Source organism: Sinocyclocheilus rhinocerous, unplaced genomic scaffold (genome assembly GCF_001515625.1).
Source record: "Sinocyclocheilus rhinocerous isolate Xijiao unplaced genomic scaffold, SAMN03320098_v1.1 scaffold19, whole genome shotgun sequence".
In the NCBI taxonomy this organism is placed as follows: Eukaryota; Metazoa; Chordata; class Actinopteri; order Cypriniformes; family Cyprinidae; genus Sinocyclocheilus; species Sinocyclocheilus rhinocerous.
Window position 1 is genome coordinate 3,683,150 of NW_015638975.1, and position 14,156 is coordinate 3,697,305.

Genomic DNA, 14,156 nt, shown 5'->3' on the forward strand with positions numbered 1-14,156 from the left:
AACATGCCCACATACTGCATTCGCACAAAACATATTTGCACATTAAAAATGTTCTCACACATACAGTTCACACATTCACACACACCTGGGCTTAGTGCCGCTAAGAGCCGCTGCCAGCCTAGTGTTAACTTGGCAGAGTGCTTAATTTATTCGGCATTCATTCCTGCCGCAGCTGGGCTCTGTGTCCTCAACCTTGCAGAACCACAGAACCGCGCTGGGCTACGATATCTTCAGTGCGGCTCTCACACCTTGGGCCCTGGCGGACCGTTCTAATTATTACTTAGTAAATTCTTGAATTGCTTTACTTTACCTTGGCTGTCTTCTAAGATCCGTCTCAGCAGTTCTATAAGAATGAGGCTCTCTTTCTCCGTGCTGGATGCAGAGGCTTATTTGTTTGCATTTGTCCGAGCTAGGCCCCTCCGAAATACCCTGGAACCATATTCTCTACCATCTGTGTACACCCCCCTCTCGCCCCTCTCCTGTCCACCCTCCTCCCTCCATTCCACCTCAGGGCAAGGTCACTCGGGACGGGCTCTGCTTAGCCACTACACTACAACACAAAGACAACACGGTCGGCCTTCAACTGCATCTGACCGAATGTTTTATTAAGCCATTTTAGCCACTGTTAAGTCTTGTACTGTTAGCGTGAATATTCTCCACACAGTGTCAGACCTGTTATAATCTCTTACTGTACACTGAATAACAATGCTAATTGAATGAACAATTACACTAATTATTGAAATCTTCTAATATAAAAAAAGAGCTCTACAGAAACGGAATCAATCTAAATTCTCAATGCATGAGTTCTCTATAGACCAATATATCAACCAGAAGGATATTGGGTGTGTTGGTTGGCTGACTAATATGTTAGCTCAATAGATAATGCATATTTTCAAATGTTTGTATTTTAAATTAATTTATGTATGATTCAATTTAATTATTTTTAAGTTTAATAAATAATTAGTCAAATTAATCAAAAAATATGTACATATAATTTTAAATGCATTAATAAAATAAAATAGATCATAGAGATTAGTACATTTTAATACAAATTCATTGTGCCATTTCACAAAAATGATATTTAAATTTTTTAATTTAGATATTTAATTAAATTTAGATATGCTTAATATTTAAAAATGTAAATAAAATGTTGGTAAATTAATTTACTTAAATTCGATTTAAATATTTTAAAATTAAATAATAAATTATTATATTTACATACATTTAATAGTTTAAACTTTTCAAATATATATTAAAAAAAATCGCAAGCAGAAAAATAAACAAACAAACAAATAAAAAGCATATATCTACATTATACCAGCCAGCGATTGGTCATCGGTAATTGAATTTAAAATTGAATGATGGTTGACTAGCTCACATGTTGCATTTACACAGTGTCTTTCACTTCCTCTCTTCCATGCAAAACACAGGCTGCTCGCTTCCCTGATGTCTTACAGTCCCCGATGGGGGACAGACCTCTGGCATTTCTTCTTTTTTGATCTGATCACATGTTCAGCCTTTGCGTTTCTCATCTACTGGGCAAACACAGCGTCTGTTTGACTACACAGACAGGAGGGCTTTGTTTCCAATGTAGACTGTTTACTGGGGGAGAGAAAGTTTGATTTCCATGTAGTTCTCTTGAGATACTTGCAGGTGTATGTGTGTGTGAGTGAGTGTGGTGCAGAATACCAAGCACACAGGTCTGGCGGCTCATATCTAATAATGAGAAGGGAATGGGGAAAGATTATCTTGAACAAAGAAATGAAGAGCAGTGTGTGTTGCTACAATGTACTATTCGACCTCTCCAATTCAAGACCAAAGACACTTTCTTCAATTAAAACACACACACACACACAGACAGTCTGAGAGGGATCGTGGGGGGATTACTGCTGTCAGGATAGATCAGCTGCTTAGACCACTCACCCTTGTCTAAATCAGACTGGTAGAAGCTACATGAAACAGACAATCCCTTACAAACACTTTATAAACACTTCAGATGCTCTTTCTAAATCTGTAAACCTGTGCTTATTAGCCTCTAATACACTCCACAAAGCTACCATGACAGGTTGTCGCCCTAAAATAACACTCATTCCGTAGGGTTTTATCTTCCTCTAAGCACACAAATGTGCTTTTTTTTGTAATGCATTTAAGTTTTGGCTTCCATTTCAAAACTGGATGAGTGAAACACATACAAGAAATGCTGAAATAGAAAGTAGCTATTTAAATCTTTGTGTTGATTTAGCTAAAAGTTGAACTAAACCATGTCTGTTAGCTAAAAGCTCAAGAAAATGCTATAAACCCCAACAGGGTGGTCAGGACCCAGACTCACTTGGCTACTTAATAAATAAATATATGAATTAAAAATATAAATAAATTCACAGATGCTGCATTTATACAGTAAAACTGTATAAATGCTGCGAAATACAGTAAAACGGTGATATTGTGAAATATTACATTTGAAATATTTTAATATATTTTAAAATGTATTTTATTCCTGTCATGGCAAATCTGAATTGTCAACAGACTGATCCTTCAGAAATCATTCTGATATGCTGATTTTGTGCTCAAGAATTATTTGTTTTAGTTGTGCTGCTGTATTTTTGTGAAAACCTTTTTCTTCAGGATTTTTTTATGAATAAAAGTTCAAAAGAACAGCATTTATATATTAAATAGAAATGTTTTGTAACATTACAAATGCCTTTGCTGTCGCTTTTGATCAACTAAATGCATCCTTGCTGTATAAAAATATGAATTTCCTTGAAAAAAAAAAATCTTACTGACCCCAAACTTTTAAATGCTATGATAATGCTAAATATACGTATTTTTACTTTAAAAAGCACTGAAGCACAAAAAGCTGCTTACCAGGGACAATGGTCAAATATACAGTTTACCAATTACAGTTTAACATTACACATAAACTGACCCCAGTATGCCATGACTGACCAATCAGAATCAAGTATTCCAAATAATGCATGAGATGTGTGTGTGTGTTCTGTGACATCTGCAGCCCGTTCAAGGTCCTTGAGATCCACCAATTCTTGGCTCTCCTCATGCAAGGTTAGCAATTTAAATCCACTGATAACATGTACATAAAAAACACACACACACACACACACACACACACACACACAGACACAAACACACACACACACACACACACACACCACACACACACACACACACACACACACACACACACACACTGTCCTTGAGCACTTTCTCTCTTTATTAACTGAGTATCTCTGTATCACTCCCCTCTCTCGTCATGATGCAGAAATGTGAGATAATCTATAAAAAAACCCATGTGTTTTTATGTGGCTGCTCTTTCTACTCCTTTTTCTTAGTATGACAACCAGAGCTTCAGTTTGATCAGGAAGGGGAGGAGCAACCAAAAAGATGTGAAAACACTAAACAATTGAGGCTTCAGGTTGTTATAACTTATTTCTTTATCAATCAAATATCAAGTACAATAAAGTCAACACTGATTACCTTAATGTTATTGTGATTTTCTGAGATAATTATGGGTAATTTCAGTCATTAAACAATACAACAAAAACATTACTAACATCAAATATAAAACATTTAACAGCTTCTATAGTATAGTGAGTTTCTGCTGTAAATGCCACAAAAAGATAAATGCCACATTTAACTTGTTTGTTATTGATATATATGAAATAAAATGCCACTGCGTGATGCTTTTCTTGCTGACAGTTAATTTAACAACTTTGACGTTTATGATACACATTAACTTTCTTGCTGAATAAATAACTAAATGGTTATTGTTAAAACAGATATTTTTAATGCAGGATCAACCTTCTTAATCGGCATCAGACGTATTGATATTTCAAGATCGATTGGCCCATCTCTCTTCCTCTCTCATTCTTCCCTCTGTCTCTTATTCTGTCTTAGTTTCTTGAACGTCTACTCTTGTTTTCACTCTCTTTCACCCTCCACTGTTTCTTTAATAACGCATCGTAATCCTGGATGAATGAATTAGGTTAATGCCGGGGAACAGGTCACATAAACAATATATTCTCTCTCTCTCTTGCCATCTCACTCTCATGCTCAGTAAGCATGGACTGTTCTTTTAAGCACTGCACACCCGGTTTCATTTGGTAAATTGATTGGGAGATTTGTGTGCTGAGTGGAAGATAAAGCCCCATGGGATGAGTGGAGGAGCCACCACCATTAAAACTGACAGATGCCAAACACGCAAACACAAATCACATGCTAAGGGGCCACAGTGGCATGTCATTACGTTTATTTACTGTTATTTAAAGGGGTCATATGATGCTATTTTAAAGATCATTATTTTGTGTATTTGGTGTAACAGAATAGGTTGACATGCTTTAATGTTCAAAAAACACATTATTTTTCAAATACTGTACATTATTGTAGGTCCTCTATGCCCCGCCTCTCTCAAACCATGGCTGCATCAACACGACTGCTGTTCCTGAAACCACGCCTTCTTTCTTTGTGTGCATATTTGGGCGGCATTATGCTAATATTTCAACATAGTGACGTACATATGTGGGGGCGTGTTAGAACGAGCCGTTTTAGGTAGGCGTGGCAGAGTCTTAACTTTTATAAAGAATATCTCTTTGTATTTGAGACTTTAGTCTTTGCAACTTTACAGATCTTCTTTATGCACCAAGAGCTTGTAACACTCCAAAGAGAAAGGAAAACTTGAAATCACATCATATGACCCCTTTAAAGGAGGAAACCAAATGAAACCTCCGTTTTCACCCTCTTACTCTTGTCATTAGCTACTTGTATTAAACATCGAAACACAGCCAAGTACCTCATGCGCAATTTAAAAGGCATTATACAGAGCACTTGACTCATGTTCAACAATTTAATGATTCAAGGGAATGTTTCGATGAGCAATTCTTAAAGTTGAGAACAAATCATGCTGGAAAAAAATTAATGAGGCAGAATTTGAATTTATTTTTTGAAACAAACTGGTGTTGTTAAAGTTATTGGTGATCTGTTTAATTATGCATGCCACATTCCCGCCCATATGTTCCTCTGCAAGAGTGCGACAGAGGAGGCAGGAATGAACATGCATGTGTGTGATGATCCCCTGTTGGGGAGGGAATAAAATGGGATAGAATGTAAGAGATGGATTCACTTTAGTAACATTTGCTGGACTGCCAACTTTAATCCGGGTTTTAATCTTGTCTAAATTATTCTGTAAAGTATGTTATTGCAATATGTTAGTGTTATACTGGAATCGTTGACATGGAGATTCATCCACCATTATTACAGACAACCAGTTTTAGAAAAAACTGGTACAAACCATTCAAATATTTAGGGTCGGTAGGATTTTTTTTTTTTTTGAAAGAAATTATCTTTATTTAGCAAGGATGCATTCAAATGACATTAAAGACTTTTATTGAAAGAGACATTAAAGACTTTTACATTGATACAAAAGCAACTTTATATGGCAAATAAATGCTGTTCTTTTGAACTTTCTATTCATCAAAGACTCCAAAAATCAAAATAAAAAATAGGCAGTACAGCTGTTTTTAATATTGATATTTTATTTAAACATCAAATCAGCATATTAGAATAATTTCTGAAGGATCATGTGACACTGAAGACTGGATTAATGGTTGCAGAAAATTCAGCTTTGCCATCACAGGAATGAATTACAGTTAAAATATATTAAAATAGAACTCAGTTATTTTAAATCATAATAATATTTTACAATATTACAGTTTTTACTGTATTTATGATCAAATAAATGCAGCCTTGATGAGACTTCTTTCAAAAACATAAAAAAGTCTTACTTTTGAAAGGTCGTGTATACAAAAAACAGTCTAATGCTGGTTGTTGTATTCCTGAAGTGTGAGAGGCACGGAAATGAAGAGAAGCAGGACATTTATTAGAATTGTTCTGTAATTAGCAGCAACATTTCTGATTTTTGACAGAGATTTTTCTGCTAATACAGAACCGTGTTAATGGTGCAGAATGAGGGCAAAATGAAGGAGTGAGTAAATGTGAAACCATGTTTGAGAGCAAGAAAAATGACTGATTAGACAGGGCGTGAACAGGTGCATAAGGATGTTCTCACACACACACACACACACACACACACACACACGTCTGGTTTGTTACACACACATACACACAGACTTGTCTGGTTTGCTATCCTTGTGGGGACTCTCCATAGGCGTAATGGTTTTTCAACTGTACAGACCGTATATTCTATTGCCCTACACCAACCCTACACCTAAACCTACCCCTTACAGGAAACTTTCTGCATTTTTAGATTTTCAAAAAACTTCATTCTGTGTGATTTATTAGCTTGTTTACCCGTGGGGACCTCAATTTAGGTCCCCACCGTGACACAAGTCCCCATGAGTCTGTGTGTATTAGAAAAACAGGTACACACACACACATGTCTGGTTTGTTACACACACACACACACACACACACACACACACACAGACGTGTATAACAGACAGGAACAAACACATTGTGGGCGTAATGTCTACAAGTGGTCGACTTGGTAGCTTAGTGGATCGTAACCACGACCCTCCGCATGTCCCTCGGCCAATAGGATTGGGTGTGTCTACGGCTTGTGGCATTAGTTGAGTAGATTTCACAAAATAAACCACAGTGTTATGACTGAACCTTCAGTGTTGCACAATCTGAAAGATTTCACTTTGTACTCTACAATAGGCCTGTTGGAATCATTTCTAGTCGTGAGGAGGATGTTTGCATGAGTGTATAAATGTGGTTGTTTATAGGTCGGTGGTTTGAATAGATGCAATAAATCAGAGCATTTATTTCTGCTATGCAAATCTTTTAGATGGATTGTGTTAATGACCAGTGGATTTACCACAACCTTTCTAATCATCTGTGGTTACTAGATACGAAATTAAAATAAACAAATAAATAACAGTCTAATTTAGACTGATTTGCTAATGAACCATTAAGACCAAATTGTGAACCAGATTGACTGATTCATTCAAAAGAATGACTCAAAGCAATCATTTGTAATGGTCACTATGTGAGCTTGTTTTACTCTACAGAAGAGCAATATCCAGCTGATTAAATATTTAGAGCTGAGCGCAACTACAAAATGCATCCTCACTTCAGACATTTCCATTGCTTTTTACTCTTTTGCATGGTTGAAAAGGTGATTTTAAATTCCTAGCTACTTCCAAAATACCCTGAAATTGCTTTTTTGGTCTAAAATAAGGCTATACTTTTGACTTGCACAGTTCTACACCATGATATGATGCTCTGATATTCGGCACTGAAACATTTGTAGCGTACTATCACCAGTAAATGAAGGCAATTTTATAGATGCTTGTGACTGTTGTATTCTACACCCTTAAAATAATATATTTATAGCTGGGAGTGCATTATTGGGACAGATGAGATGGATGGGGAGAAAAAGCACGAGAGAGAGAAATCAATTTTGTTGAAACAGTGACACACTGCACTTGACTGATATCTTTAACCTGCTCAAGAAAACACATCCTTATTGAAGCGACAGCACACATTTAAATGCACGAATCAAACTCAGATCTGGTAATTCTCTAACCGCACCGCAGCATTTTTTATTCCTGCTCAACATAAAAGTAGAACAAAGGCTCAAACGCTCAGCGCTAGTTTTACGCCACCACCCTCTTTTTTTCCCTCTCCCTCCTCGTCATTTTCTCCCTCTTCTGTATTCTCCTGTATTCTCCTTCATCACTCTCTCCACAGGGTGTCTGGAAGAAGGCAAGGAAAAGACAACAACAAACGACTGCATGTCAGACAGAATGAATGGTAGAAGAGAGAGAGAAAGAGAGAGAGAGAGCGAGAGAGAGAGAGAGAGAGAGAGAGAAACACACCCAAACAGGAGCAGGAAGGCGCTGAGAGGAGAAAAGACTGAATCAGCATCAACCACAGCAAGAGCTGCTGTCTAGATCACTGCTTCTCAACCGCTTTGGCTTCAGGCTCAGATTTTACATTAGAACACCGAGTGACAACCCAACGCAGACCCAAAATTGTTTACGATGCAAAAGTAAATGAGAATGTCTCTGAAATACAACATTAAATGGTATTAATCTTAACTATAAACTGGCCATTTTCCTGCAATATATTAAGATCAGACTAACCACAGGCTCTTCTTTGTAGTTTGGAGTGTTTGGTTGTCGTTTGAACTTTGATGGCCTTCTGAACTTTTGACTTTCATGCTCTCAGGAGCCAATAATTCACTAAACAAAGCACCAACCATGTTTGTCCTCGCTGAAATTGAACCCGTACCAGTATTTAATGTCGTCTGGGTCATATTTTCTTTTAGTTTGGGTAGTTTTGGTCATGGTTTCTGAGGATGAGGGCATTTGGACACATGATCCTTTGTCATACTGAACTATAATGAAAATATTTGACAATAATAACGAAAAAGAACAGACATAAACTGTCTGAACTGAAGATTTTGCTACTCCAAATGTACCTTCTGTGCCTCTGAAGCACGTTTTATTTTCTGCTGACGTCACCAAGTTCATATCAGCAGGCAAAAATATAATCCAATATCAAACCTAACTTTTAATGATCCAGTCAATCAAATCAAGTCCCATCCTATATTATTTCCAAATCAATACACAGTCAGAAATATGTCAAATTACCCAAGTTCAATGCATTTTTACGTTTTTAAGACTTTTACATGCAGAGGCACTGATATGAAACAGAGCTAGCATGGTCACTATTGAAGTTACATAGATTTGACATAAAGACATGAACAAATATGAAAAAGCACCATGCATATAGGTAAATGTACTATATCTGGCAAGCAGATACACTAGAGCTGTCAAACAGCCAGTCATCACTGTCAACACATGGCTTCATGTCGCGTTAGACTCAATCTGACATTTATATAACCCGCTGTAACACAAACACAGTGTCTAACCAAATCCAAAAGTCATCACACACGTGGCTGGTCATGTAGCCTAGTTTGTATAAACTGATTTTAAATATACAAAGAGAGCAGTTTAGCAACTTCAGCCGGGAATTATAGACTCAACAGGAATTTACAGCATGACAACGATACAGAGTGAAACATATTGGCATTTCATTCATGAATTAATTTGTGGTTTTGAATTAACCCTTTAAACAACTGGACAGTTCTCATTCATTTCTACGCACTGGTATTTTTAGTTCACATCTCTCTTGTTCAAAATGTTGGACTGCTTGGGTTTTCCTGCCTTCAGAGAATAATCAGAGCACAAGCCAATAGCATCTGAGCACAGAATGTGAACATTTCATTGGTTTGAACTATTGAATGAACATGCACTTCACTGAACAAGTCACTATATTGAATGTGAATTCAAAGACTCAGATTGACACTGAATGAATGAGCGGTCTTGTTCGTGAATGAGGATCTGCTGATTTAAATTATACTAAGGGTAATAATACTTGTTTTCGGTAGTGAACGGCACTGCATTACTATGGATGCTAATTTCTGCCACATACAAAAAAACAAAACGTTTTTTAAAATCAAATTTCAACAAAAAAGCATTAAGTCATAATTTAATATAAGATAAAAGTAATGATCATGACAAAAAATTGATCATAATTATGATATACTGTAAAAAGTCAAAATTATAAAATCAGTTATAACTTATCATCCCACTTTCAACTAATTTTAATTTAGTAAGTCATAATTCTGGCTTTTTATATCAAAATAAGATTTATCTCATAATTACATCATTTTTTTTACATAGTTTAGATTTTTTCATATATGTCGGAAACAGGCTTTCATAGATTATATGCTCATTTTGGTTTTTAAAGACTGACCAACAAATACAGTATATTTGTCTTCATTGTAAACAGCATATCTATTGTTTTTACATTTAAAACCTAACCTTTTAAATATGTTTTTGCTTGAAAAGTATGCTCATGTTATATGTATTTAAAATAAACATGATTTGCTTTGACATAACTTCATATTGTACACATCTTAAACAGACGAGAATGACTAACAAGAACATCCAAGAGGCTGCTTTTGCCTCAGTCCTGAATAAATCTGAGCTAGTCCATTGATATTAAACAATCAGAGTTCTTGTGTAGGTGGATATTTTTTATAGACTGTGTATATCACTCAGATACTTTTAGAACATGTATGTGTGTGTGTGTGTGTGTGTGTAAAGCAGCTCCCAGAACTCAGTCGCCAAGACTGTCTCACTCTGTCTGCCTCCTGTCTGTCTCTCCCTTTCCGCCTCCACTTTCTCCCTCCCTCCTTCTCTCTCTCTCTCTCTCTTCTTCCCTCACTAAACTCACATACTCTCTCTTTCTCAGTGTCGCTCACACACACTATGCTTTTTCTGCATGTCTGCCTCATTCTCCTGTCTGGAGTCAGACTCTCTCGGTGTCTCTACACTGACACTCCTCTCCTCCCTCCCTCTCTCTCTTCCTCTAGCATCTGTCCCCTCCTCTCTCCCCCCCACAGTAAGATGAAAAAACGAGAGAATTAAACATGAGCTGCCTTTGAACAGACAGAGAGAGAGCATTTGGTGCAGATGGGTTTAATCGTTGCCGTTCTTGCTAAAACAGCAACAACACACACACACACGCACACACACACGCACACACACACACAAAACAAAGAATCAGAGAGGATAGGTAAATGTGTTTGACATTGACAGAGTACGTCTGTAGATTCTGGCGGCTGGAAATGTGAGTACGAAGAGCAGGAATGTGCATTTGTGTGTGTGGAAAGCAGGCAAAACCCTCTCGTTCCCTTAATAAAATACTGATGAGGGCTTGGATTGCTGAATGTCCTCTCTATCTCTGTCTCTCGGTCTCCTCCGGGTACAAAGCACAGAAGCTGACACAACAAGGCTTCTTTCTTATACACACTGAATAAAATTAAAGGAGGCATTTAGTCTAAGACCTCCTTGTCAGTTTCATTACAATAAATCAAGATATCATTTGTGTCCCTAATATGAACTCTTCAGTACGGGCTAAGCTGTAAGACATAAGGGTAGTTGACACATTCAGACAAAAATAAAATAAAATAAAATAAAATTAAAATATTTAGGACAACAGTCACTGCTGTGTGCTGTGATGAAATGCTGTTTTGGTATATATATATATTTAAATGATTTAAGTTATATAAACTATAGGGTGGTTTCTTCATACATTCTGATAGTAATTGTGCTATTTAAATATAAATAAAAATGTGGAGTTTATATTTTTTCCTACATGTCACCCATAAAAAGTTCTCATTACAGTTGATTACAATTGGACCTCATAGTCAAGCAAGAGACCTGATATTTTTGTAAAATATTTAATATTTCTTTTTAAGCACTGTATTATAGAATATATTAATTAATGTATACACCAAAAGTCTAAAGTGTCCGAAACAAAAGTGTAGCTACCAATCACAGCAATTGCTCCTGTTTCATTTCGAGTCGAAGACTTGCGGTTTAGTGAGAGAGAATAAGAATCAGTTGTGAAATCCATAATGGCTATGAAGGATTCATCGACTCATTGAGTCTGTTTCAAACCAGCAAGGTTGAGGCTGTTTTATTAATCTTTTTTGACCGACTCATAAAAAAAAAAAAAAGTTCACAGACGAGTCATTAGTTTGTGAATTGGACATCATGGCTTATGCGGAGTTTGTAGTTACACACAGGAAACAGTGGGGTGCACTCTAATCAGATGATATCTAAATCTCACATGGGACACACAAAAAGCTTTCCCAAGAAGATTTTAAGTTGCTTTTGCATTTGTGGCCATACATTTTCGTATGTTTTGTGCATGACACGTCATTGAAATTTAAAGTGAATACAAACATCTTAACAGCCTTATTTGCCTTCACTAGTTCATATTAAATGGTCCTGTGATGTAACAACTGAATAAAGTATAGAAAATTAAAGTCATAAAAGCTGCATTCACAAAAATGAATGAATAAAAGGTTACACTTTATTTCAATAGTCCACTTTAGACATTCTATTAACTATAAGTAACTTTGTAACTACATGTCAACTACATGTCAACTAATTCTCATTAATTTGCAACTACATGTCTACTAACTCTCAGAGTAGACTGTTAGGGTAGGTTTAGGGTTAGTAGAATAAGTTGACAAGGAAAGTGTTAGAAGATATTAAGCAGACAGTCTACTAATACTCTACTAACTGCTAGTTGACATGTAGTTGCAAAGTTACTTACTGTTAATAGAATGTCTAAAGTGGACTATCGAAATAAAGTGTTACCGAATAAAAGAATGAGCAAATAATTAGAAACTTACAGCAGTTTTATATGGAGTACAACGTCACAACGTCACACAGGACACGTCAACTTTCCAAATATAAAACAAACACAAACACATGCATGGCACAAAACCCATAGATAGCATGTGGGGAAATGTGTGGCAGCAGTGACCTGCCCTCCCTTTGTCTGTCTGTCTCGGCATTTCTCTCAGACACATTTATGTACAGCTGACCCACTTAGAGCTTTTAAAAATGGTTAAAATCATTGAACTTGCCCAAGCAGAGGAGAGGCGCAAAACAAGGTTAGACTCTCCACACCCTGCTGGGAAGACTGCTGTGGATGTGTGTGAATGTGTGTGTGTGTAGTGTTGGTATGAAATATTTTCTCCAGTGTATATAACCAACCCCCCACCCCACCATTTCAGCCTTGAAGGAAGGACATGAACACACAAACGAGAGAAAAGAGAGCGATACATACATATACATACCAACAGGGCTGAGTGGAGATCAGTGTTGTTATTGTTAACTAAACTGAATGAAATAGAGGTGTAATAAAATAAATTATAAATATTAGATGGAAAAATTAAGCTTACTAAAACTTATTTCAGTTAGTCGCCAAGGCAACATTTATAATTTTCAAACTGAAGTACTAAAATTACTACAACAAAAACTGAAATAAAAATAAATTAAAGCTATAAAAATTTGTGCTGGGCAACGATTAATCGCAATTAATTGCATCCAAAATAAAAGTTTTAGTTTATTTAATATATGTGTGTGTACTGTGTATATTTATTATGTATATGTTAAGACACACACATACAGTATATACAGTATTTTAAAAAATATTTACATGTATTTACATGTTTATATTTATATAATTTACATTATATATAAAAAATATTTAATATAAAAACATAACATATTTTTCTTAAATATATACATGCATGTGTGTATATTTATATATACATAATACATTTTTACCTGAGAAGAGGTGATGCCAACCCCCCAGAAGACCTCAGATGATGCCAACCCTCTGACAGCATACAAAACTACCGAATTTTGCTTTAAGTTTGATCGCAACATATAATCATTGCTGTTAATAGTGTTCACCGTCTGTCTGATTACATGACATTAACTAACTGCTTGATTTTTACTGTACATTTCTGCCATATGGACATCAACTTGAGATAGTCACCACTGATAAGCTATTACTGAATATAATGTAGAAACATACATTTTCTGTAAAGCTGCTTTGCAACGATTTGCATCATGAAAAGTGCTATACAAATACACTTAAATTGAATTTAATTGAAATATACACAGTACACACACATATATTATATACACAAAAACTTTTATTTTGAATGCGATTCATCGCGTTTTAATCGTTGGCCAGCACTAATAAAAATATTAAAAATCTAAAATAAATAAATAAAATAAAATAAAAAATACAAAATGACGTAACAAAATTACTAAAACTTACCAAATTAAAATGAAACTGAAAATATAAAAAATATATAATTTAAGCTAAATTAATAAATACTATAACAGTATTTAAATAATACTACAATAACACTGGTGGAGATTGTTTATGGTGGGAGATTAAAGGGGTCATATGATGCGATTTCATTTTTTCGTTTCTCTTTAGAGTGTTACAAGCTCTTGGTGCATAAAGAAGATCTGTAAAGTTGCAAAGACTAAAGTCTCAAATCCAAAGAGATATTCTTTATAAAAGTTAAGAGTTAGCCACACCTACCTAAAACGGCTCGTTCGAACACGCCCCCACATATCTACATCACTATGTGGGAAGATTTGCATAACACCGCCCAAATGTTCACACAAAGAAAGAAGGAGTAACTTTTATTCTCGCTGTAATATTGAAAAGTGAAAAGTGAAAAAGTGAAAAGTGACGTGACATGTGGCCAAGTATGGTGACCCATACTC

The 14,156-nt window shown here is 35.7% G+C and overlaps 1 protein-coding gene across 1 annotated transcript in view; it reads right to left on the minus strand.

Moving 5' to 3' along the window:
* Positions 1-7,628: 7,628 nt before the first annotated feature.
* LOC107750628 (mastermind-like domain-containing protein 1) overlaps positions 7,629-14,156 on the minus strand; it is an 11,794-nt gene continuing 5,266 nt past the window's right edge. Inside the window, exon 2 of the mRNA XM_016566116.1 lies at positions 7,629-7,727. Coding sequence (XP_016421602.1) covers positions 7,629-7,727 — 99 coding nt within the window. The remainder of the gene's footprint in view (positions 7,728-14,156) is intronic.